General features: G+C 40.6%; 2 protein-coding genes across 6 annotated transcripts; one reads left to right on the top strand and one right to left on the bottom strand.

Annotated features, from left to right (window-relative positions):
- Nucleotides 1-53: 53 nt before the first annotated feature.
- On the bottom strand, nt 54-6858 carry ppan (peter pan homolog). Its single transcript, XM_077496201.1, has 12 exons — nt 6647-6858; nt 6189-6359; nt 5988-6089; nt 4394-4444; nt 4042-4212; nt 3670-3746; nt 3249-3356; nt 2992-3115; nt 2833-2911; nt 2528-2657; nt 1000-1154; nt 54-618 (listed from the first exon to the last, which is right to left on the bottom strand). Exons 1-12 carry the CDS (start codon nt 6659-6661, stop codon nt 191-193), a joined length of 1611 nt encoding a protein of 536 aa, XP_077352327.1. The 5' UTR covers nt 6662-6858; the 3' UTR covers nt 54-190.
- angptl6 (angiopoietin-like 6) lies at nt 645-13488 on the top strand. Of its 5 annotated transcripts, none has more exons than XM_077496213.1 (8): nt 653-1165; nt 7690-7871; nt 8933-9403; nt 10632-10769; nt 10849-11038; nt 11659-11852; nt 12800-13070; nt 13138-13488. In XM_077496213.1, the coding sequence occupies exons 2-8, from the start codon at nt 7863-7865 to the stop codon at nt 13320-13322; spliced, it is 1458 nt and encodes a 485-aa protein (XP_077352339.1). In that variant the 5' UTR covers nt 653-1165; nt 7690-7862; the 3' UTR covers nt 13323-13488. The 5 variants fall into 5 exon arrangements, with proteins under 5 accessions (XP_077352370.1, XP_077352339.1, XP_077352344.1 ...); XM_077496218.1 differs by lacking the exon at nt 653-1165 and adding an exon at nt 6077-6485; XM_077496234.1 differs by lacking the exon at nt 653-1165 and adding an exon at nt 6988-6998.
- Nucleotides 13489-26903: the final 13415 nt, after the last annotated feature.

The raw sequence follows: 26903 nt of genomic DNA, 5'->3' as shown, positions 1-26903 counted from the left end.
GCATTACCTGCTTTTGTAAAACAGCGAACACAAAACCAAAAAAGTGACCCACATTACATTATTAAAACATTTTTCTTTAGCAATTTATTATAAATGAACATTTCCATAATTGCACTGGGAAAAATATATAATAAACCTCTTCATCCTGCTTTGCTTTTCTCCAGCAGTCAGTGTAACACAGTCTAAGTGCTCAGCCTTTTCCCTTCTTGTGTTTGAAGCCTTTCTTCGCACCTCCACCACTTTTATTGTTAAAGGCCGCTTTGCTCTTCTGGCTTTTGGACTGGAACGCTTTGCCTTTATTTACCTTTCCGCCAAAAGTTCTCTTGCTTTCAAATTTTTTCTTGCTGCCAAATCTATTTTCCTCGTCGCTCTGTTTCTTTCTGAATGGCTTTCCTCCAGGTGACAGCTTCTTCCCAAATGGTTTCTTCTTCCCAAAGGAATTCTTCTCTTGGTTGCCAAATTTCTTTGTCGGTTTATCCTTGTAATGTGCTCCCGGAACACTACCTTTAGTGCCTTTGTCTTGGCCCACCGTCTTATTGACAGACAGCTTCCTCATCTTTTTGGCAGGTCCTCGAGGTCCATCTTTGCTTCTCCTCCTCTTGGCTCCAGGGAACATATCTGAAGGGGAGTGGTTGGTTAGCTCTTTGACCAAAAACGTTTAAAAACGATTAGTAAAATCACGATCGTCAACTTTTTTTTTTTTTTTAATCAATGGGCAGTGTATGTAATGTCTAAGTGCAGCACTGCCTGGTCAATGGGTTGTGGAATCAAAAACTAACTATGGCCAGCAGATGGCAGTATTGTATCTCTTTTCAATGGGCTGGTGGTGGATGGAATTACAATGAAATATGATGGAATCTGATGAAATCGAACGTGTTCAAGGATGACGTGAATGATCAAAGCCTTTGTCATATTAAAGGTTTTTTTTTTATAATGTGGCAGTAAAAGAGGTAAGATGATTAAAGAAGAGAGTGCTTATTAGAGCGTATGGATACCAACCTTCATCTGGCTCCTCTCCCACAGCCTGTCTGTAGTACTCAGCCTCGTCATCCGACTCCACGGCCGCCGCCGCTCTCTCATCCTGTACACCGGGATCCTCCACATCGCTGTCCTTTTCATTTCCTTTCCTTTTGATGCCTGCTAGGCTCTTCTTCCTGTTTTACAGGTAACATTTAAAAGCAGGGTACATACACTACACAATGAAACCAGGCCCAATTTGAGCAATTTTCCCAACCTTTCTTTTTCTTTTCTTTTTTTAAGTTAAACCTGTTCAATATTTATAAAGTTCCACTACTTCTTCTGCCATTAATTTGTTCCAACTCCACCCCAGAAACCCCCCCCCCCCCCCCCCAAAATGTTAAAGGTGCACGATGCAAGATTAGACTCAAATTTGAGTGTTAAAATAACCATATTTTTCACCCGCACATGTATAATGGACAGGAGTCACGACTGTGGCACAATGACTGTTGCCCCTGTTTTTCCAAAAAATGTTGGAGCGTTCGGGTCGGCAACTCTTAACTTTTGCTCTGAGCATGACGTCATGCGCGTGCATGCCATTGTCCTTGTTAGCGCTTGCGATTGTTCACGCAACTTCACGGACAGGACAGCTACTTCAAACTCGTTTTAAAGAGACCTGCACCCGATACGTCTCAATCCTTTATGGAGACTCCACGGAAGACAAAGAGAAGTAAAAAAACTTTCAGACCAGCGTCACGGGAGGACGCGGATAAATATAGGAGCAGCGTTTGTCAGGTGGAGAGAGCTAAGAGCTATCCTGAGGATGAATCGGGACCCACAGCTTGCCGACTTTTTGCTAAAAAGGTAAGACTTCCTAACGAAAATACGATAGGGTCTATTTATGATTAGCAGTGCAGAATAAAACTACCACACGGTCGCTAACTAATGTCTCCGCACTTGGGCATTAGCAACGCACTGCTATCCTCAATGTCATCAGATTCACGGGATGCACTATTTACGTTTGGAAGTTTGTAATTACGTAAACTTTTGCCAGTCAAAATGACTTTCACATACAAAGTAACTTGAAGATTAATACATTTCTTACCTCTGTAGACATTATTAAGCCTATGAAAAAGGCGTTGTGCTCTGTGTTGACGTTTGTTAAATTAACTTGGAGGTTTGCTCGTGCCCGAGAAGTCGCGCACGCCCCTGGCCGTGTGCACGTCGCTGGGGTCCATTCCACGTTTCGCCAGAGGGGTCGCAAATGTGCAAAAATTCTGATTCCTGCTTTGTGCCCCTTTAAGATAGGCATACAGATATATTGTACTCTTACTCTTATTAAGTCTTGTCTATATTAGCTTTGTTAGTGTAGAATATTTTTTCCCTTTTCAATTAGAGACCAATTACTTGTGTGAACATGTAATACTTTTGAATGATGGATTTAAGACATTTTAATGCCAATTAAGGCCTTGATTTGAGATTGATGCATTCAAAGCATTTTAAGAACCTACAGGAATCCTAGCAAGACATCTGCTTTGGGAGAAAAGTGCCAATTGTGGACATAACATACTTGTGCTCCTCCTTTTTCGTTTTCTTCAGAGCAACATTGTTCTCCTGCTTCTTCCGGCGCTCCTCTTTGGCCTTCTTCTGGTCATCCTTCCTCTGCAGGATGGCCTGGATTTCCTCCTCTGTCTTCAAGACTGTGAGGAGAATTAGCTTGAAATAAGAATGTTCCCTTTGTTTCCACATCCACATGGAATAACTTCAAGTGCATCAGTAAGCGTTTACTTGTAGAGAAATCACAGATTTCATAAAGACGACGTCATCCTCTGCACCAAAACTAGCAGATGGACTAGGACGGCCGATGGTACTTACTGGTGGCGTGATACATGATGTTCCCACCAGCCATGCCGTCTTGTATCTTGATCAGCTGCAGGGTCATGCGGGGCCCGATCTGCGCACACGAGCTCTGCATTATAACAAGTAGTGGCTTTAAAAACACCGCGAGTGTTTGTGCAGTGTGCATGAGCATACTTCCGTCAAACGGATGGCACTCTGCTGGGCCGCAATGTTACCGCGGCCCGAGTACACCTGTGGCAGCTCGGTGATGTTGTGCTCGCCGTCCTGTTCGGCTTCACTTTCCGAAAGGTTCGCCCCCCTGTGAAAGGTGGTCAAATAAATCAGATACAACTCAATCTCTTTTTATGGCTGTATTTATCTCATTTGTCTTTAGTGTATCTCGCTGGAATGAAGCTGATAGAATTACGTCGATTCCTATCGTGTCCACTTACTTTATCATCAGCTCACTGATGTCTTCAAACTTGCTCATGTTGGGGAACCTCTCCTGCATCAGCTTCTTCACCCCGCGGCTCATGCCCACCGGCACCACCTTCAGGCTGCTGCAGGGTGGTACAAGCGGGAATGTTTCATGTTAGTTTTCGGATGTGTCTAAAACATCGTCCGTGTTTCATCTTGGGGAGGCCCATCAGTGCGTTTACTTTGAACATGCATCACTGAGCAGTCAAGTTCGCAGTTTGTCATCATCTGGGCCACACTCATGCAATATTGTCACTGTCCAATGGGAAAAATCTCTGAATGGTCTTTCTTGTGATTTGTATTTTTTTTTAATGGCAATGCTTTTCAGTGAACAACAATTATACACATTTGTAAGCAGAACAAATATGACTATTAAGAGAAGCGTGCTCAACGTACTAATGGCGGAACTCAATTTCCTGCGTCTCCGGGTTGTAGTTGAGCAGCACGCACCTCTTGATGGTGTTGAGGCTCACCTGGCGGGAAAGAAAATGGTCATTTCTCATCACAACTCAGCTTTAAACTGGCACATGAATTGAGTGCCAGGCTGAGGAATCAGAAAGCGTTTACTTTTGAAAATCTTCAAAGTGCAACTCAGAAGACTATACTTTCATCATTTTTGTCAGCAGGTCTTCATGGATACAAAAGGAAGGAGATCCAACAAGCCAGTCTAATCAAACTGGTTTGACGAATATACTCAAATGTTTTTGTGCTGTTCAGACACTTCTTCCTTAAAACATAAACTTCCTGATGCAGCTCTCATAATAGTACCTTGTGCACATTAATGGAGGGGAACATGTTCTGGAACATGGTGGCCATCAGTTTGATGTGCATGCCGTCCGATCCAAAGTTATTGAGGATGAGTAGTGGGTGGTGTGTGAACTGTTGCCCGTGCATCCGGTGCTTCTTCAGAGATGAGACCACATCTTTGACAAGAGTGTACTGCAACAACGACAATCGCCTCTTTATAACCAGTTCCAATTCAAATGGAATTAAAAATCAACATTCAAGTGCATCAGTGCGTTTACTTTGAAAAACATCACTTGGAAATCACGTGAGAGAAAAAAGCATCATCACTTGCACCCGTCTACATGTTCTTCTCATGTTCAGGGCGCATATTTACCTTGAGCACTTTGAAATACAGCATGGGCCCTTTGGGGAGTCGAGCCAGCCTCTGAAAATGACAACAACAAAAACTTAGCATGCAGAGGAGCAACTTATTGATTGTTAGTAGGAAATGTGAATGAATTCCCTTAATGGACTATGAGGCCTGAGCAGATTTTCCGCGATATTACACATAATATGTCTGTGAAATGTTTTACTAATTATGAGCTCCAATCACTGTAACAATATAGCTAATGTGTTACTAATATAATTCACAACTTTCTTTCGTTTGTTGCTTGATGGACCATGAAGAAAACTATTCATTTGTTATTAATGTTAATTTTATAAGGCGGATGGATATGTGATTGTTTACATGCTTTTTGGCTACTTAAATTTTACATGGCAAAATTACTTAATATTTTCATTTTTTAGATGAAGGAAAACCTATACTGTTTTAAAATATTTTAGGCTAATTTAATTTTACATAGCTGAATATATATATATACTGCGATTGGCTGGCAACCAGTCCAGGGTGTCCCCCGCCTACTGCCCAGAGCCAGCTGAGATAGGCGCCAGCACCCCCCGCGACCCTTGTGAGGAATAAGCGGTTATATGTGTGTGTGTGTGTGTGTGTATATATATATATATATATATATATATATATATATATATTATATTATAAATATATATACACACATACATATATACATATACACATACATATAAAGTAATAGTAGCTAAATAGATGTTTTTTCCACAGTGGCAAGATCAAGTTGCAAATTTTTAAATATTTTATAAAGGTTACATCAAAGATTAAAACTGTTTTGTTTTGGGTCATTGTTTTCAATATTTTTACACTAGTTTTGTAATTTAGCATGGCAGATAATTCAAAACAATATGAATCATTTGGATTTAAAAAATATATAGTTTCATTAACATACGCTGGAGGACCATTAGAATATTTTATTGCTCTAGTAAGATAACATTTCTATGTTTAAATGTATTGTATTTGTACATTTATTTAGGACATATTTTAAACAAATTGCTCATTTATTTTCCACATATTTTTATATATCACTTTAGACTCAAGCAGAGGCGGGCCTCAAGGGCCAAAGTCCTGCAGGTTTTGGAGGTTTCCCTCATCCAACAAGCTGATTCCAATCAACAGGATCGTGATCAGGCTTATGCAGAGCTTGCTGATGAGCTGATCATATATCAGCTGTGTTGGAGAAGGGAAACATTCAAAACGTGCAGCACTCCGGCCCCCGAGGACCCAGTTTGCCCAGCCTTCCCTGCTTTACAGGGTGGAAAAATTTATTAACTCTTGTTAAATGCACTGCAATTTTTAAGTATGGTTTTATATTCATGTTAAAATAAAGTGTTGTCAAATATTTGAGTAATTAATTTTCAAAAAAAATTTCAAAGGAAAAATATGCAGGGTTAAAATAAACCAGCATGAATAATGGATTACAAAATTTAGCACCGTTTCAAAAGAATTAAGCGTTGGTTTAAAAAAACAAAACAAAAAAACAAAAAACAAACAAACAAAAAAACCTTTCAAGTCCTATACCTTGTCTTCTACATAACACCAAGTGTGCTTTGTGTGCTCTCACCATCGTAATGCTGCCAGGCGTCTTGCTGAAGATTATGAAGTGTGTCACTCCAATCGGTCCAGCTACAGCTACAAAATCTTTCAGCACATTCTTTTTCCTCACCTGGTTATGATATTGATTATTTGGATTATTAAATGCAAGAATGTATTAATAGATATGCAAATATGTGATAACCAATGATAGTAAGCCTGCAAATCAAACCTTTAAAGACTCCGCGGTGTAGGGCTCCATGACTCTCCTGACATCCATGATGAGCTGAGCCACGGTTTTCCCCACTTGGCCCCGATGGAAGACGAACGAGTGCGGGACGGATCGGTACGTCTCCTCGGCCACATGGTTGGCTTCTGCTCGGGACTTTTTCTGGTTCTTGGTCTAAATATCAAGCAAATGACAATAAACACCGTTACACAATGATCATCCCTAATGACTTGTACAAGTGTACAAGTAGGGCTTTTAGGCCAGGCTGACCTCGCGATTGGTTTCAACAGTAGCACTACGGTAATTACTGACCTATTACTTAGTTAACTACAAACATTAACTATCAAAAGATGCGAATAAATATATCTTGTTCAGTATACAAATTTAGCCTCAATTATCTTAGTTTACCGTCGGCCAACTGGAGAGCTAACGTGCTAGCACATGGAAAGCAGGCGACTTACCTTTGATTTGCCCATGACTACTTGAAAAGTAGTTTAGTCCAAATAATTTACCTGCCTTCTTAATATACTAAATGTACAACGACCATATCGGCTATGTTTTTCTTTGTTTAGTTTTTATTGACAATCCCTACAACGGATTTGATCGCCATTCTGTCCACATGGTTCCTCTTTGTACAACACGTTACATGTCCGTGTTTCCACTTCCGTAAAGGGTTCATGTTCCTATCGAAAGATAAGCTTTTGCTAATTGTACCAATGCTTTGGAATTTTACAATAGAAATAATATAATTCGTTTTATAGTTGTTGATTAATATACTTTTACTGCAATCTGTATGGTTTAACTCGTTTTCAGGTTAGAAAAAAAGTTAAGTGTTACTCTAAAAAGCTTCCGTGTACTGTATTGTGTAAAGAAAAATACATTACATAGGCTATGTAATAGATTTTAGCGAAACAAAATGTGGTACTGAATAGTGATTACTAATGATTCTAAATAATTTATATCCATTCTCCTTTCTGCTTACTTAGAACAAAACACATTTATTATCAGTAAATGTTTGGTGTATCTGTCACTGTTCACTGATAATCAGTCATGGGCTTTGCAATGAGTTCATTCATTTACAATTTTGCATCATTGTCAATTATGTTGACGATTATTATTATTATTATTATTATTATTATTAGTAGTAGTAGTAGTAGTAGTAGTAGTAGTAGTAGTAGTAGTAGTAGTAGTAGTAGTAGTAATCGTCGTAATAGCATACAGGTATTTATATTTTGTTAAATTTCTCAACAAATGTGTGCAACAATAGCATAGTCCGAAATATATTACATATCAGTGTGCATCTGTTACAAAACAAAGGTAATCAGACTGTAGATCAGTTGCATCAAGGGTATTGGAGTGTTTCAGGCTTTCAGGTTGATGTTGAGGTAGGAGAGGCGAAACATCACCCAACACCACCAGTGAGCATGCAGCTCGGAGGAGGCGTCATTTTGCACACATTCATTCTTTGTAATTAGCCCTCTCCCTCATTCAACTTCCTGTACAGGCTGTGACCTCTGCACACAAACAAGGGGCTGCAGGACAAGCTGCTGGGTGTCATTCTTCTCCTTCTCCCCATCTATCCACATTTCCCCCTCGATCATATTCTCCCAATTCACAGAGAATATCCGGCAGCTTTTAGGAGGATTTGAATTCGGCCAATTGAATTCTGAAGAACCCATGACCACAGTAAGTTTTTAATTACTCAATATCCATAATGTTTAATTCTTGGCAGAAATTTTTTACGTGCAAAGAGCATTTATATATATATATATATATATATATATATATATATATATATATATATATATATATATATATATATATATATATATATATATATATATATATATATATATATATATATATATATATATATATATATATATATATAGGCTTTTTTTTTTTTTACATTTTATTTGACTGTTTTCAATATATATGAGACATACTTTAAAAGTGTTTTTTAATAGATTTTCAACTTAAGAGTAGCTCAGTTTTTCACTGCATTGTCGAAAACAGTAGTATATCTAGTTTGATATAGGATCTACATAACGTAGTATATCCCATCCAGTGCAATCTTTTTCTATCTTTTTCATTTGCCACTTTAGGTTGATTAATTATTTTCTTATATTTTGAAAATAACTAACTTGGAATGTGTTTGAATATACATATTATTTAAAATGTAAGTTACAATCTTATAGATGCACTAGTACAGTGATATTAAAATAGTTTCCTCTTAAATCTTCGGATTCACATGTAAACTCTTCTTAAGTGGTATTTTCGTGTGAAGTGTTTGTCAACATTGTGTGATTGTTGCATTTACGACGTACTTGTTGTGACAAAGCATCCAGCTGACTGAAGGTGGATGTGTGTGTTGATTCTAGATGCCTTAGTCAGTAAAACTCTGCCAACTGTTGTTTGTTGTCACTTTGCAAGGAAACGTGGTCAACATAAGGCATGTGAAAGTGTTTTACACTCAAATCAATGGTTTTTTGTTTGTTTGTTTTTCCCCCCCAAGAAAACATGGCAACGTAAATCAAAACAATTGCTCCAATTCTTGTTCTTGCTTGCATCACATGTTGTTGCTTGGCAGAATACGTGTAGTGGAATCATTTGTGTACCATCGGCTAATGAAAGAAAAGGCAAACCAGCCTCCTATGCAACTTAGTACATCAATTGAATCACTGTTTTGTATTAAATATAAATGCAATCAACGATAAAGACTCATCTCATGTTTTTCTCCTCCAAAGATGGAGCACACAACATTAACAGGACTGATTCTCCTGTTGGCATTACGTCTGGAGTTGCTACAGGCCAGTGGCCTGAGATCCATTCGGGAGACCACGGAGAAGCATCCACCAATTTCCTCAGCTGTCAAAGCGGGCCGTTGCTCTTATACATTCATCGTCCCGCAACAGAAACTATCCGGAGCGTTGTGCTTGGACACGAAGGCCGCCGCCACTGTCGCCAACCAGTCAGAGGTTGCCGCGTTACGGGCTGAGCTGAAGCGCCAACAGGATCAGCTGGGGAGCCTGCAGACATTGCTGGAGCATGAGGGCAGCTTCATCACGGAGATGAGAATCCTGCGCAAGGAGAGCAGCGGCATGAACTCCCGCATCGCCCAGCTCTACAGCCAGCTGCTGCAGGAGGTCATCAACAAGAAGGACCAGGCCTTGGAACAACGCAGGGTGGAGAACCTCCTGCTGAACGCCACAACGCATGTGAGTGCAGTCAACCCCTGCTTATTTGCTGTTTTCGCCTGTTCTTTTGTTCTGTGGAACAGATCCTCAGCTATTTGCTGAAAAATGGCTTCAAGATACCACAAGATGGCGCAAAAGCCCTGGTGTTTAGGAACGTAGAAATTGGTGTCAAGGAAGTACGTAGATCTTAGTACCAACCAACCAATTAATCAGCTATTTACAGACTCAAGGTCCAGGTATAGAAAAACAGAACACAATATGAAGCAAATAACAGTTTACTCATACAGAGATACATCAAAAGAAGTACCGGTATAAAAAATAGTATTTACAGGTGTTTACTAAAAACCATCAGACAAGATTCAGGACTCCAGGACTGGGACTGGTATTGTGTAGTCTTAGGGTTGACTGAATTACTTATTTCATTTTTAAAAGTAGATTTCTCTGGCACAACATTTTTTACATTTGATGAATTAAAATGTCCTATAAACTGGTGACATTTGTACTTACAAACATTTGGCTTGCACTAGTGCATTAAAACCTCAAACATCATTATAGGCTGCTCTAATTTTCTGCAGGCTTGTTTTGCTTAATTTTAGTTGTATGCTAGTTTTACTGTAATTTGACCATAATTAAGCATGGACGAGCACCAATGCCAGGTATTGGTATTGGGCCGATACCCGGCCTTTTTTCAATGAATCGATACTCTCTGCTTGTGGCTGTGTTATGATCAGGAACAAAATATTGCCATTAATTTTTGTAATTTCCAGGAAAATGCTATATTGGGATATATAGGTCATTCTTTATTAAATGATCTGTCATAGTTTTTTGGTGTAAGTTTTAGATTTAAAAAAAAATACTAGTGGTATCGGTTCTAGGTATTGGTATTGGTGACTACTCAAGAGTTAAGTATTTGTACTGGTGTCGGTCTAGAAAAAAGTGGTATTGAACAACCCTAACTATCCGTTTGAGGCAGAGTGCAATATTCAGTGTACAATGACAACTTTACTTGCATCAAACTCCGGCGTCCTTGAATGTTTAGCCTGAGTAATTAGTGGAAGTTACATACAGGCTCTGCTGAATGTGTGTTTGTACATTCTAGTGCATTTTTAATCTTTTTATATATTTGTTTTATTTTGCTGTTCCCAGCAGGGTTCAGTCTCTAGCCTCTTTATTTCCTGGCCCAAGGTTTTTTTTCCCTTCGCATTTCATCATGAATAGCTTGCTAACATCTAATGTGGAATCCCATCAGGCGCTGCAGGTGTCCAGCAACTTCAGGGAACTGGAGAAGAAATACGGGGCGCTCACATCCATGATGAGCTCCCAAAGTCAATTGATTGCCCGCTTGGAGAAGCAATGCCAATGTAAGGAAGAGTCCCATTCTGACCTGGTAAGAAAGTGGTTTGTCATTTTTAACACAGTCCTTGTAACATATCAAATTTGAGTGAATTGGATTTCTCATTGCACAGGCGCCAACGGAGCCGCCGAAAAGCCAGTCAGCCACGCTGCTTAATGACAGCTTTGAAATTAGCAATGATCTTCAAAGGGATCTAAGTGCTCTGCAGCAAGACAACCCTTTGGGAGCACTGATTCCCAGCACCACCACCAGTCCTTCGACGGGCCAGCCTGTCATTAGCTTCCCTGTGACCAAGACACCAGGCATGTACAATCTCTCATTGGAACATATGAACGTGACCAATAAGGGAGGTAAAATTGGAAGAAAATCTTGTGTTCGTCTTTGCACTCCTCTGAGAAGACTATGGAGCGAGTCTGTAAGAATTGTACCTGAATGGGGGCTGCTGGCTTACCAAATGGACATGAATCTTGTTTTGTACGCTGGGAATAGAAAAGAATCTTTTCCAGCCTATCTTGCGAGAAGCATAGATACAATTATCCAAAATGTCTCACTAAGATGAAAAATGAATAACTGAGCCTAGTTTAACCCTCAATGTCTCAATGCTTTTGTCTGCATACCGTGATGTAGCGAATGCCGAAGGAGTCAGTGACCTCCTTGGGAGTAGTCTTATCTCACTGGGAATGCCAAAACAATGTCAATGGCAGTGTGCACGCCTTATCGGAATGTTTGAAATGAGCAAGCAAATTGGCCTCGAATACACCTTGGAATGATCATTAGTGTGGGAGACGTGGCTTTGTGTATACGTCAGCGCATTCCCTCATACCAAACTCTTACTGTTCCTTCTTCACTCTTAATGGAAAAGTGAATCCTGACATTGAAAAACAAAAGACTGCGCCCGCTTTCCTATTCCTTGCTTGTTCAGGGCCGTGGCGGGACTGCCAACACGTGCTGGAATCCGGCGAGACGACCAGCGGCATCTACCTGCTGCGCTTGCAGAACGCCAACCGGCTCCTGCAGGCCTGGTGTGAACAGAATCAAGCTCAGGGAGGCTGGACGGTCATCCAGAGGAGGCAGGACGGCTCTGTCAACTTCTTCAGGACTTGGGAGCAGTATAAGGTTGGGTGGGAAAATGGAAGGCCGGTTTGGAGCTAAAACATTTGTCATTTAAATGAACAAGCGCTAGTCATAACCAAAATAAAAATGACATTGAAGAGAAATCTTTATCTGAAGTTCCACGGGTTCATATTTGTATTTTGACTTTAGCACCTAGGGAACCGCACTCCATTGAATTTCCACCAGCCAATCATAGGTTTCTTCTGTTTATTTTGATTATTTATGGCCGTGTTGCAGTGGTATAAAAAAGTTCCAGGAATTCTGAGTGCTATACTCCACAAGGGGTATTTGCCCATTAATGACTGAAACATCTTCTAATTAGTAAATTAACACATTAGTTCACAATGGAAATTCCTGCAAGCCTCTGGCCAATAGATTTCAGTGCAGTTTCATTTTTCGGCCACAGGTGGCAGTTGCGATTCAAAATTGAATTTTCTGTGTTCAGTTGCTTTTACAGTACACATCATATTGATGATTTTGAAATAAAAAAATCAAGAATAATTATTTATTCAACTTACTGTAATATCTCATTGCTATTATTTATTAAATATTTACGACAATTTGAAGTTTTGGTACAAATTTTAGCAAGCATCATGTAAGTTGACATGCTTGAATTGCTGTCATGGGCCACATAAAATTATGTGGCAGGCCAGATCTAGCCCAATGGCCTTGACAATGACACCTGTGCTCTAACCATAGATTTTGCTCTAGTTTTTATTGTGGTTTTATAGTACCAATCTATTCTTCACTTTCCAATTTCTATGCCAAGCCATGTGGGTGGAATCCCAGCTGATTACCACTCTGCTGGTTGATTCTTAAACCTTAATGTGACATTTACACTTGATTTATGTGACCTCTGGTTTAGGCGACAACCCAGTTAATTGTGCCCTTTGTTGCTACAAAACTGCAATGTTAACATGATCAACCAGATCCTTAAAAATGTCTTACAGCACGGCTTTGGGAACCTGGATGGGGAGTACTGGCTGGGCCTGGAGCACCTCTACTGGCTGGCCAAACAAGCCAAATACAAGCTGCGTGTAGTTCTGGACGACTGGCAGGGTCGACAGGTGTTCGCCGAGTACGACAGCTTCCGGCTGGAGCCGGAGAGCGACTGGTACAGACTGCGGCTGGGACAGTATCGGGGCACCGCGGGTGACTCGCTTTCATGGCACAACAACAAAGCCTTCACCACTCTGGATCGGGACAAAGACGGCTACACAGGTTCACATTCCCATCATATTCATTATGAGGGCTTATGAGTTTCATGTTGTCGTTGCTGCGTCCGCAGGTAACTGCGCCCACTACCAGAAAGGAGGCTGGTGGTACCACATGTGCGCCCACTCCAATCTCAATGGCGTGTGGTATCGGGGCGGTCACTACCGCAGCCGCTACCAGGACGGCGTGTACTGGGCGGAATTCCACGGAGGGTCCTACTCACTAAAACGGGTCCTGATGATGGTCAGGCCCATTTAATATGTTTGCATCACAGTCGTGGGAGGGAATGTGTATCGGCCTTCCCTTTTTGCTGCTTTCGAGGTCCTTCACTGACATTCACCTACTGATTTACTGTCATGATTCCACCTTAATTTTGTAGTTTTCATGATTGCTGTTGCAATAAAATGACTTTAAAAATGCAGAATATGTTGATTGATTTTTAAGAGGCCATGAATGGTTCCTGGTTGTGTCAGGTTCACATATGTTTTAAGGTTTCCTGTAAAGGAGGGCTCTCTTACCGCAGGCTTGTGGGGTTGTTATCGTAAGGAGAATCTTCAGGGAGCTTTATCTGATCTGAAGATGACCATCAGCTAAATCATCGTGAAACTTTTCTTCATTCCACCTTTAGTTTTTTATTACCTGGAAGGATGGCGCTGTGGATGTTGGCGGCATTATATGGTGAGTAACAAGTGATGCTGAGGACATTTTTGCATATTTCTTGAATCAGGCAGAATCCTCATATCTCTAAAACCAGCACTTTTCAGGATTATGTTATGCTTGATGAGTCATTAACATCGCCACAGCCCTAGAGCGTTGTTGTGAAAGAAGGACGTAAATAGACAGGGTCGCGTAAAACAACTTCCACAGAAACACCGCATAAAGCAAACAGACTTGAAATGTCAGTAGAGGAATGTGGAAATAATTAGCACCAGCACCGAAAGCAACATTGCGGTGGTGAAAACAAATCTTGTGAATGTGTTGCGTGAGGTTTTGTCCCGTTCTAGATGCAGATATGCAACCTGACTGTGACTGAGAAGCTGGAGAATGAGACAGTGGTGCACCGCTGCCAGCATGAGGCAGTGTTGCGCTCAATTGGAGCAAAAGTCCACAGACATACAACATAACCAATAGTGGAAGCCTTGACTTGTTGAGGACATGCAGACAAATTTGTTTCACTTTTAATAGGGAATCAACCAATTAATCATCATATTTATATATCTCAAGGCAATTTAAAGAAACAGATGTCATTTTCAACAGCCCAAAATTACCCAGAAAACATTAAAATATAGCCTATATTTATTTGACATGTGATTGATTTTTTTGTGCCAGTAGTATTGGAGAACACATAATGCATGTTTTCATTGACATCAACTTATTGTTGCTGGGCTGTGTGAGTTTTCAGATGTGCATGTTTCAATGTATCACTTGACCGTTTCAGTGGCATACGTTGGATAAAGTTGACCTTTGTATCTCCACCTGGAACATGATTCCAAATTCATCCTCTTCTCTGAAATGGATAACTTTTTTTTTTTATGATAACTGGAGTCAAGACTATGTGGATATTTTATTAATTATATATTTTATTTTCAATTGGATATTTTATTTATTTTTAGAGTTTATTTTTGTATTAAAATAGTTGATAATATATGATAACTAGATGATAGCATTTTTATTAGAATGTATATTGTTATTAGTGTTGTTCCGATACCGATACTGGTATCGGTAGAGGTGCCGATACTGCATTAAAACAGTGGTATCGGTATCGGTGACTACTCACAAGTAACATGCCGATACCATTAATTCCAACGCTAATATAGGATTTTGGATGCAGCATCTTGTGTCTTGGCTGGTGCACGACATTCACTGGTATGTGACATGTTCACTGCATGCTGATCTAAGATATCCTATTGGCCCTTGAATGCTCTGAACCAATGGCAGGACAGCTTTTTCATGTTGAGGAAAAAAAACCTTAAAGGAAGGCACCTTTAATTGGACATGTATGGCTTGATTGGCAGTAAATAGTTAGTTTAGCTACGAAACATGCATAAGAGCTGAAGAATACACCCCAATATTGATTTATTTAACTTTTTTCAACATAGAAGTACTTCCGTGTTGGAACGCCCTCAAGTGGTGACGTAACAAGTGTGTATACTCGCTTGGCGAACAGTAGTTCACGCAGACAGAACGACGAGGAAGACACAAACGTCACTTATGCCTTACTGTATTGCAAAATTTTGCAAGGTGTCGTCAAGGAAAAACCCGCGAGGAGCACACTGGTATGTTATCCCCCCCCCAAAAAAAGACTATTTGCGTAGAAAATGGCTTGCTAAGTGCTGTCGACCTCCCGGCAAGGACAAGCAGGCGCGGACGTTATGTTTTATTAGCTCGTAAGTTGTTTATACTTCACAAATTGACCATGTTCATAATCTTATTTTAACAAAAAATTTATTGAATGTGGATTAGTGTCATTATCATCGGCATGTGCGACGTACTACATTTGTGTTCTGTCCCGCTGTTCTTCCTGTGGTGCATTCCAGTTTCATTTGCATTTCTATTAATTTCGTTCGGATCCAAACCATTGATAACCAGCCTAGGTAACGGCGTCTCGCATTTCCTTACTTCATTTTGTCTATAAATAAACACGGTTAATACACAACCTTCTTGCAAGCTTTCGTTTACATCATCGGGACGCTACGCAAAAAAAGAAAAAAAAACAGCTAGGGGAGGTTGGGCGCTGTAACGACGATACATATAATTTTACTATTTTTTTCTTTTTCCTGAAATAGTTTGTCAGTTCCACACGTTTTGCATTGCTCGTGCTGTGTGTCACTTTACCTGTTGGATATTGGCTCCTCCAAGACTTTTCTTCTTCACATCTTTCATCGCAACCAAAGCTATCCTGAGAATGTCTATTTAGTATTGCCATGTTGAATGTCTGATGTTCCAGGATGCAGTTGAGATTGTCCGCAAGGAACCGATCCTCGATTTCTTTTATTTCCAGACAGCACACATTCATTAGCGGATTGTCCATTCCTGCAGCTCCCGCACGAGCACCACTCACCCACCGCCTGATTCACTCGTTCATTAAAGTTTATTTTGTGCCCGAAAAGACCATCTGGCGCCACAACTTTCACATCCAAGGCAGACTTTCCTTCGGTAGGGTTATTTTGTCGTGTTGGCTCGAAGCGATAAGGTTTAATCCTTCCGGGTTTGACGCTAGATGCACGGCTGCGTTTCATAGTGCTTCGATCGTGTAGCGTTTACACACTAGTGACGTAAACATCCGGGTTATTTAGTCACGTGTAACAAACATGCCGGCGTTCGATTCATTTTAACATCGGTTTAAAAGTTATTAAATGTACATAAAAAAATAATCACGTCACCAAATTAATTATTGAAAAAGTAGCAACTTTTTGCTGCTAAAAATGGATCAATAAGTAAAGTGTCCCTTTAAGTATCGGTATGGTATCGGTATCGGCCGATACTGCAAAGCTGGGTATCGGTATCGGTATCGGGAGCCAAAAAACGGTATCGGAACAACACTAATTGTTATATTTAATAATCAATATTTAATACTCAAACTTAATGTGAGAGTATTAGTGCTAATATTATATTAAACCTCCCACTTTTCATCTTTGCTGTTACTTGAAGCCTTCTGTGGTCGCGTTGCAAAATAAATAAATAAATGAATAAATAAAATCAAAATAGCTAAATGCTGTGCAATTGGCCTGGCAACCAGTTCAGGATATTTAACTTCCTAATGCCCGAAGAGGTAGGCTCTGAGATAGGCTCCAGCACCCCCACGACCCTTGTGAGGAGTAAGCGGTTAAGAAAATTGATGGAAAAGTAGCTAAGGACAAAGCAAAAGACAGAGCTTGAGTCTCACAGTATTTGCTGATTTTATGCATGCTAGTGACGGTTTGGTTCTTTCGTGTATTGGGAGGTGGGGGACCAAAACGCAGGAAGTGGGGAGGCGAGGCAGGTTTGCAGGGTTTCAAAAAAAAAAGAAAAAAAAGAGAGATTTATTTCCAAAAGAAAACCTAAAAGGCAAACAAGGAACTTGGAATATTAACAAAAGGCAACAAAAAAAGCAGTTATAAAGTAACAAGGGAAACTAGGGCAAAGACAGGACAACTGACAAAGACAGGAATGCAAATGAATGCTCCAACAAAGACTGTAGGGAAAGAGGGAACTAATGCTGCATTCGAGGATGGTCGGAAGTCGGACATTTTCGAGTTCAAACCAGGAAGTGTGTACGGGAACGCCCCCTTGAACTCGGAAATTCCACTTGCGAAGTTGGGAAAAAAAACTACCCCGACTTCACTGACTGACTACAATGTGACGTCGCTCTGAGTGAAAACACAATTTACTCGAGTATAAAACTAGATAGCTTTCTTCATTCATAAATATTCGACATATGACTTGACTTGACGTAAAATAACATACGTGACTGTATGGTGCTATCTCCCTGCATTAAATTATACGGTGAACTACTGAACTGTATGAAATGCAAATGAAATAAGATAAAAACAATAAATGGAGCAAAATTGCAAATTTGCTGGAGGTCAAAATGAGTTTTAAGACCAAAACAAAAGACAATTTATCACCATCCGCCATTTTGGTTGTTTATTTTCACCTCGAATGCTTTAAAGTTGGAACTGGGAAAAACCAAGGCCCTGTCCACACGAAACCCCATTTCAATGTATCCGCACAAGTTTCTGACCGTTTGGGACATTTGTCAACACAGCGGCGCGGTTTCGGAGCTTGAAACCGATCATTTTTGGAACCGGGCTCCAGTGTGGAAAGATTTCGAAACGCGCCCCAGACGTTCTAATGTGGACACAAAATGCGGGATACTGCTCCAGTGATGATGTAATTCTCGCGTGACTGCGCACGAACCGTCAGTCTATCAACAACAATGGTGGATAGCCATATCGTCGTCGTTTTTACAGCAAAATGTTTAGTGTGCTGTTGTACTTGAATCACCCGGCATTGTCACATCTCCTGTGTTCTTCTCACTGATCTGTATATATTACTGGATAGCCGATAGCACTATACACGCCCGTGCAAGCCGTTGAAGCGACTGGGCAGCCATCATAGTCCTCCCATCTCGCGAGCAGACTGATGTTTAAACTACTTTGAAGACCCCTTTTCTTTTATCGCTCAGTTGCTAGACCCCTGTTGTTTCTTAAGTACTGTCTCAAAATGTTCTCTAATTTCGATACTGTAAATGATCGTATGCCAAGAAACGTTTCTTGGGAGGAGTAATATGGCGGCCTCACGGCTTCAAAACCAGCTATTCAGATCAGTGGTCTGTCTTCTTCGCTGATTCTTCTTATACTCTTTCCGTTAACTCCCTCCAAAAGCAGTCCGGTCCCTGAAAGCAGTGCATTTCTTATGCTAGTTAATTTGGTGTGTGTATGTTGGTGTTGCTTGTGGTCCTCCTTCTGGAGCAAAATCCATCTTCCAGCCGCGGGTATCCTACCACAGGGGTGATCCCAACCCAGGAAGACGAACGGGCCCTGATCCAGTTTGGTGGCCTCAGTATTGCGTCTGCTTTTTGCAGATGATGTGCTTCTGTTGGCTTCTTCAACCGCGATATGAAGCTGAGTGTGAAGTGGTTGGGATGAAAACACTCGCACCTCCAATTAATAATTATTTAGTCCATCACTAACTGCACCGCCTAGCAGAATGTGTCTCAGTGCGTCAGAGTGGTAGGGTGTATTTAAATGCTGTAATATGCATATATTTGGCGGAGACATTAAACAGCATCTAATTCACTAGCACCAACGCTAATTGCTACACACAGTGACGCAAATCACATCTCTGAAAGCTGATTTAAACTGAGTTTTGGTGATGGTTAGTGACAGTTTTCTGACAATTCCATTCGCACCTCCTCAGTCCAAGCTCGTGTTCTAATAATTTCATCTTTGTTTTCCAAACTGCCGTTGTTCTGCCATTAATGTTCATGGCGCAAATCCAACGCTGCAATGTAGAGTAAATCAGGTGCAAACAGCACTCAGCTATCAAACTTAGCTGTGTTTGAGCTTGTATATAATTAGTTCAATATCCTTTATGAATAGGATGTTTAGATGGAGCAAACTGTGGGTGCAAAGGAAGAGCAATATCAGCGGACGTTCATTTTTATAGAATCAGCCCTGAGTGAGTAAAGTTGTGAGTACAAACTAACCCCGGGTTTTCACTGGATGCGGTTGCGGTGCGGTTGCGGTGCGGTCTTGACTGCGTGCTCCGGACGGGTCAATTTTTTTGTCAATCCACACCGGCTCCGCACAGCTGCGGTCCGGCAGCTCCGTCGCCGCCCACTTCCCAACGTGTCTCGCGGGACCGCGCGCGCGCGATCATGTGGCATTTCACAACGAGAGGTGGACTTCTTTTGATTTAACATTTTCTTCTTCTTCTTCTATGAGATTCCATGCAGCATCCTTTTTTTGGTTGTCCTTGTAAAGTATATTAATAACGAGAGTCGGGTCAGTGCGGGTCCACTCTTTATTTCTGTCTTCCGCGTCCGGCTGCCGCTCAGTACGGCAAGCGAGACGGGCACAACAAGCAATCGCGAACATCAAACTCACAATACATTACAGTCCTTATAAAAAGGATGTGCCGTGTCATATATTATTTTGTGGTTTTCCACCTCCAATATAAACCTCTCCTCGTCCATGTTCGCTGGTGTCTAAACCGTGAATGAGCACATGGCCCGGCGACGCCCACGTCACGTTTTGCTGAAAAACTTGCGAAATAGGAGCTGGCGAGTGTTTTATTCTGAAAAGTAACCGGAAATTTATTTTGAAACTGCCTCGGTCTTCCTGTCCCGCTCGATGTGTTTTGTGCTAGCTTGCCATTTGCCGGAGGCCTACCGCTGCGGCGTCCGGCAAAAATAGAAAATAGGTCTATCCTTGCGGAAGGCTTGCGGCACGCCGCAGGCCTTCCGCAGTCGACACGCAACGCACCCGCAAGCGGTGTAAACTGCACCATTCGAATGAATGGAATCTAATTGCTTGCGTCGCCGGACCGCACCGCAACCGCACCGCAACCGCACCGCAACCGCAACCGGTGAAAACCCGGGGTAAATTGAGACTTGATCCTTATTTCCCTTTTCTTGCATTTTGTGACATGCGTGCCTGGTACTGTACACCGTTGCGTAATTGCCCTCCCCTTTTTGCTGCTTTAGGTCTTCCACTGACATTCACTGACTGACTTACCGTCATTGACTATGCCTTATATATTCAGTTGTCATGTTTATTGCCATCATGTAAAATCCAATAAAATGACAGAAAAGTATGCTGAAAATGTTGTTTTATTTTTAAAAGAGGTTCTGAATAATCACCGGTTGCCTCATGGCTCGCATCTGATTCAAGGTTTCATGTGAAGGAGGGTGTTGACTCCATAAATCTTGAGCTTGTGCAACTGAAGTAAGCTGAGGCATTATTATAAGGAGAATCTCAATAGAACTTCATCTGAACGACGAGACGCTGATCGTCTTTTTTTACCTGAAAGGATGGCGCTTTGGATGTTGGTAGCAATCCAACTTTGGGCTGCATTACATGGTGAGTAACAGTGATATTCATCTCACTTCTTTAAAACCAGCACTTTTCAGCGGCATGTTTTTAAGCCATTAACAATACATCGTCAAAGAGACACTTGTCAATAATTTGTACAAATAATGGACCAAAATTGCCGTCCTTCAGATAATTACTTGAGCAAAAGTACTCGGGTGAAAAAAACTATTCAGGTACTACAAAACTGGAGAGTAACTTTTGACATATTTTTTTTAAATCAGCAGGCGTGTCAAATAGACAAGAACAAACTAGGAATGTGCAGCTTATGTTATTGTCCGATAATATCACTTAACTACAACAATTATGTATTCAATCTTTCTCTATTTTTGAATCTGCAATTGAGGAACTGCACAATCTCATGTTTTCTCAAGTTTCAAGTGGATTTATTAAGTGAAATTAGTCATTTTTAGGTAGACACAAAAAGAGACAACGCATGACATTCGTGTTCTTCTTCATAGTGAGTGTAAGGTAAACATAGATTGATTCAAAGTGAGTAGTAATTGTAATGGAGTGGTCCTTGCTATGCATATGTGCTACTCATCCACAAGTTCCATATAAGCCAGTGATATGCTGCAACGTTGTGTCTCAATCTGTTTAAAAAAAAAAAAGAAAAAAAAGGAATTAAACAGTTTCCATCACCATCTATTACCATCGCTGAGGTCAGAACTATCACATGACTATTTTGGTGGTGTGTACATTGGATGACATTGACCTTTTCTTCTCCAGCTGTTCCAGATTCAGAGCAACAGGATTCCGATATCATCCTCTTCTGTAATATGGATGTCCAGCTCCATACATTTTACGGGGGCAGGAGCTATGCCTGTGAGGCCTTCAATGAGCATTCTTACAACAGTTTGCATTTCTTCATTATCGTGAAGAAAGCCACTCCCACGCGAGTGTCACGTTTACCAGGTGAATGTGCAACTTCTACACAACATTGATCAAAATATGAGGTCACATCCCTTCAATTTAGTGATTATTAAAGTGTGGTACACGTAGCAGTAGTAGAATATCTGAGCAACAACACATGAGAGCCAAACAAAATTAAATAGGCTTCATCTTGAAAGATAAAAAATATTTCTTCATTAAAATTCTAAAAAAAACATTTTCAAATATAAATGTGACAACAAAATGACCTTTTTTCACTTTTTTTCCCCCTTTGAAAGCAGTAAGTTGAGCAAAACGAAGCCAGCTGGGATCGGCTCCAGCACCCCCATGACCTTTGTGAGAAATTAGTGGTTCAGGAATTTGATGGATAGATTTGACAACATACTGTATTATTTATTTACAGGAATTTACTAGCAGCTTTAATTCAAGAATACAAGAAACAGTTGTAAACTAGATTACAGTGAATTACCGTTTTCTTAATAAAAAGTAGATTTTTACAAGAATAAGCTGGCAATATTTTTTTCCAATTATTTCTTGTAAATTCTACAGTCAATTCGTCACAGTGTAGTGCTGATGCCTGGTATCGAAAAAACAGGTGCCATTAAAGTTTATTTTAGTTAACTAAAACTAATGAAAAAAATAAAACTAAAATTCAAAAAACAATATTATTACCGAAATAAAATAAAAACGAAAATGCTTCTTAAAAGACGAAAACTAACTGAAACTACATTTTATGTTTACAAAACTAACTAAAACTAACTATAATTATAGCAAGCATCTCCTTCGTTTTAGTCTTTAGTAATTAATTTAATGCATGAGTCTTTGGGGATGATTTTAAACGTGATTTTTAGTAGATTTATTTTGATATAAATCGGAATAATGACGTTTGAAAGTATGTCACACAGAAGTGACGTCATCTAGCAGCAGCCAATAGAAAAGCACCTTCAGATGACGTTGCTCCCATGGTGTTTTTTAAATATTGCGCACAAGTAATACACTTTTTTTTTTTTAGACTAATACTAATACTGAAACTAACAAACTAAACTAAAACTAAGCAATTTTTAAAGAACTAAATTAATACAAACTAACAGAACCGCCCTGAAAACTAATAAAAACTAACTAAAATGAAAAATTCCAAAACTATAACAACCGCACTGCCATATTACAAATACATTGGTTTATATACTGTAGCATTTTTCTAAATATGCAAAAGCACAAATAAATTATTTGTACAATTTTTAGGACTAAACACAATTTCTCTTCCTAACATTATGTGGCCCTTACGTCATTCTGATTTTCTGTATGTGGTCCTCAAATGAAAAAGTTTGGACACCCGTGATCTAGGACATAGGTGTCAAACTGTAGTCCTCGAGGGCCGCAGTCCTGCAAGTTTTGGAGGTTTCCCACTTTCAACACAGCTGATTCATATTTAAGCTCATAAGCAAGCTCTGCAGGAGCCTGATAATTATCCTGATCATTGAATCAGGTGCGTTGAAGTAGAGAAACCTCGAAAACAAGCAGGTCTCTGGCCCTCGAGGACCGGATCTTGACACATGTGATCTAGGACATTACAGTTACTGTAGTCATTTTCTATATAAACATTAGTCAATTAACGAAGAATTTATCGTAAAATTACAAATTTTTACTATTAATTTCTCAGTACAGTAATTTTAAATGATTCCCCCTTTTTTAAAGAGTTTTTGTGAAATTAAGATTAATTTACGAGTTATTTTAGCAATAAATATATGTATTTATGTTTAGTATTTGTAAAGAACAGAAATATGTTTTCACCGTTACAGTAATTTCATGTTATTTTGTATTCATGTAAAATCCGTCTATTTTTGTAAATTAAATATTTTTAAAAGATACCAAAAAAATCTGTAAAATAAATAGTAAAATTTTATTTTAAAAAATCTGTAAAATAACCAGTGAAAAAATTGTTATACTGCAACTTTTTTTTTTTTTTTTTTTTTTTTTTTTACAGTGTAATGTTACATGTATCTTTAATTTGTCATATCTACACAATACTTAATCATCAGTGCTTTTGTTTTAGTTGTGATCTACTATTCACATTTTATTTAACTATGAACCAGTCGGGCCATTGCATATTGCTATACTCTCCTCTCTTCCTCTACTCTCCTCGTTGTGCACTAATCAACACGCTGTTTGTCCAATGTCAGTTTGTCCTCTAGCACATTCGTACTCTACAATCCTAGAAACATCTGTTGACCCAGCGTCCAAAAGCTGCGACAGCAACCTTAGTCGTGCTTGGGACACGCTCTTGAACGAAGCAGGCAGAGGAAGAGATCGAATAAATATGACGATCGCAACCAACGACTCTCTGCAGGAGTGGAGCTCAAAACAACAGTGTTACAGTGTTATCACGTCATTCATACAGGAATGCTACGTGCTGCCTCCCATCATTTTGTACAGTGAGTAACGCAATGGCATAAATTGCAATTAGAAGATGTGATGAAATGAAAACACTTGGTTGCATTTGCAGATCTTCCAGATGTGATGACCTCAGTGGACCCAGATTATGATCCCATGTTTGCAGATCACCATTTCAGGCTTATTTGTCATGTCATCAACGTGGCCCCTGTGCAAAAGTTGACCGTCAAGTGGCTGCGAGGCGACAGCATTGTAGCCACTATGCCACAATGGAATGATACCGACGTGATTCCTCAGAACATCCCATTTACCATTTTGGTGAACGCAGAAGAAAAAGGAAAAATTCATACTTGTCAAGCTGAGTTGCACCTGGAGCAACTTTTCTTGTACGAGACCAGCTCTTCCATTAACATCACAGCTCAATGTAAGTACACTCATATTTTCTCATTCAATTCAGTTGGGAAATGAATGTGTATATTAGTCTATATGTGCCCTGTATTTGGCAAGGGACCACCAGGGTGTTCCCCGCCTCACGGCAAAAATCAGCTGGTGTAGGCTGGTCATCCATGACCTTAATGAGGACAAGCAGTGTATAAAATGGATGGATGACTGTGCAAGCACTCTGAAGTGAGTTCTATAATAACAAAACACTGGTGGTTGATGGTTCCACTGAGAGAAAATACAGTATTCATATAAGTCCGTGAGCTAGACACAATCTTCTCACCACAAGTGCTTCCACCCCAGAAGTAGAATAGGTAGGAAGTGTCACACAGTCTCGGGTTACAGCAGTGTTCAGGACCACGATGGGATGTGTCCTTGCTTGATGCGAATGAGAACAGTACGAGCGAGGAAACGGAATATAGTACTTTGCACAGATTTGTCATGTTTAAACAGACTGGAATATGAAAATGTACAGAGACAAGTCCTCTATATGAATCATGTGGAAACGCAAGAATTCTGAAAATTAGACAATGTTAGCAAAAAATACAAGCTCAAGTTGTTACACTTTTATTGAAGACTAAACAATGCGCAATTTTGATATCAACAAATTGGTAACAGTAATTACCAAACGAAAAACAGACGAGATTTTTTGAGTCATTGTCATGTTTTGGTTTGGTGGGGTTGGGTTTTTGTTGTATTTTGGGTGTACATGTTGTCTTTTGTCTTGTATGTCTTCCTTGTCTCGTCATGGTTAACCTCATCCACCTGCGTGTGTCTTCCCTTCCCAGTATGCGTGACCAATCAGCAGGGGCGCAACTACCTGCTTTCTGGGGTTGTATGCAGACATAACAAAAAAGAAAAAGAAAAAAGAAAATAATAATAATAATAATAATTATTATTATTATTATTATTATTATTATTATTATTATTATTCATGTGTATATGTAGCCCATAAATATTATTTTTTGTGGGGATATAACACTTTTATTCCAAACTTAATTTAACGTTTCATTTTACAGCAGGTGATCGGCTTAATCAAAAACACAAGATAAAATGCAACATCAGCAACACCAAGTGCTAAATACATTCTCTGTGGTGGAAATGCAAAATTGAGATCTGAATAACGGTTTGTACATCTAACATCACTTGTTCAATTATTCCTACCTGATGTCATCACTGACACAACTCGGCTGAGTCGAAGAAAAACGGATCCCAGAAAGGCAGGCTCAGAGAAGGAAAACAATCACGGTTTATTCTTTGAATCAACCGGAGAAGCAAAACTTGCTCGCAGGCAAGATAACGCGGATCACAATGAACACTTGCACTCAGCAAGGAACCCGAAGGTAACAGAAAACACTCGCAAAAGGCAAGGAACACGAAGTTAACAAAAAACACTTGCAAAAGGCAAGGAGCACGAAAGTAATACATAACACTTGCAACCGGCAAGGAACGCGAAAGTAACATAAAACACTTGCAAACGGCAAGGACGCGAATGTAACAAAAAACACTTGCAAAAGGCAAGGACAGAATAACAAACACAAAACACTTGCACGCGGCAAGGACTACTCGAAATAGAAATGCGGAAATAATCAAAAAGCGAAGTAAACAACAGAAAGCGACGCGGAAATACACACGTGAATACAGATTAACCGAGGACGAAAACAGATTCAATGATTTTACCAAACTTGGAAACGCGGAGAACACTTGGACACACTGGTGAGCAAATAATAATCCGACAGCTTGCTGTGCAGCTCGGAGTCCTTTTAAAGTCCTAATTGTCAACGCGATGCAGGTGCGGGGCTGGGGAACGCCCCCCTCGTTGTTGGCACTGGAACACACACACAAAAGCACAACAGGCTGAGAACCGAACCATGACAGTACCCCCCCCTTAACGGACGCCCCTTGGCGGACCACCTGGCTTATCTGGATGAGCAGCATGGAAAGTGTCGAGCAAAGACGGGTCAAGGATCCAGGAGCGGGGGACCCATTGCCGCTCCTCTGGTCCGTAACCTTCCCAGTCGACCAGGTACTGGAAGCCCCGGCCCCTGCGCCTGGAGTCCAAGATCTCTCTGACCGTGTAGACGGGATCCCCATCGACCACTCGGGGAGGCGGCGGCGCGGGTGCAGGCGGGTTCAGCGGGCTGGGAGTCTCTGGCTTGAGGAGGGAAACGTGGAACACTGGATGCACCTTGAGTGAAGGTGGCAGACGGAGTTTCACAGTTACAGGGTTGATGATGGTGAGTATTTCGAAGGGTCCGATGTAGCGCGGACCCAATTTCTTCGAGCAGCCAGCCAGACGCATGTCCCGGGATGAGAGCCAGACCTTGTCTCCTGGCTGGTACGAAGGCTCCGGACGCCGCCGACGGTCCGCAATCTCCTTATTGCGGGCCGCTGAACGGGATAGCGCCGCTCGGGTCTCCCGCCATACCTTGTGGGCCCGCCGGAGGTGATGCTGGATGGTGGGCAGTTCGACGGGACCTTCTTGAGAAGGGAACAGAGGTGGCTGGTAGCCGTACGCCGCCTTGAAGGGTGAGAGACCTGT

Source organism: Festucalex cinctus, chromosome 1 (genome assembly GCF_051991245.1).
Source record: "Festucalex cinctus isolate MCC-2025b chromosome 1, RoL_Fcin_1.0, whole genome shotgun sequence".
NCBI lineage: Eukaryota > Metazoa > Chordata > Actinopteri > Syngnathiformes > Syngnathidae > Festucalex > Festucalex cinctus.
Note: the sequence above shows the minus strand (reverse complement) of the source record. Positions and strands in the feature narration are given on the sequence as shown.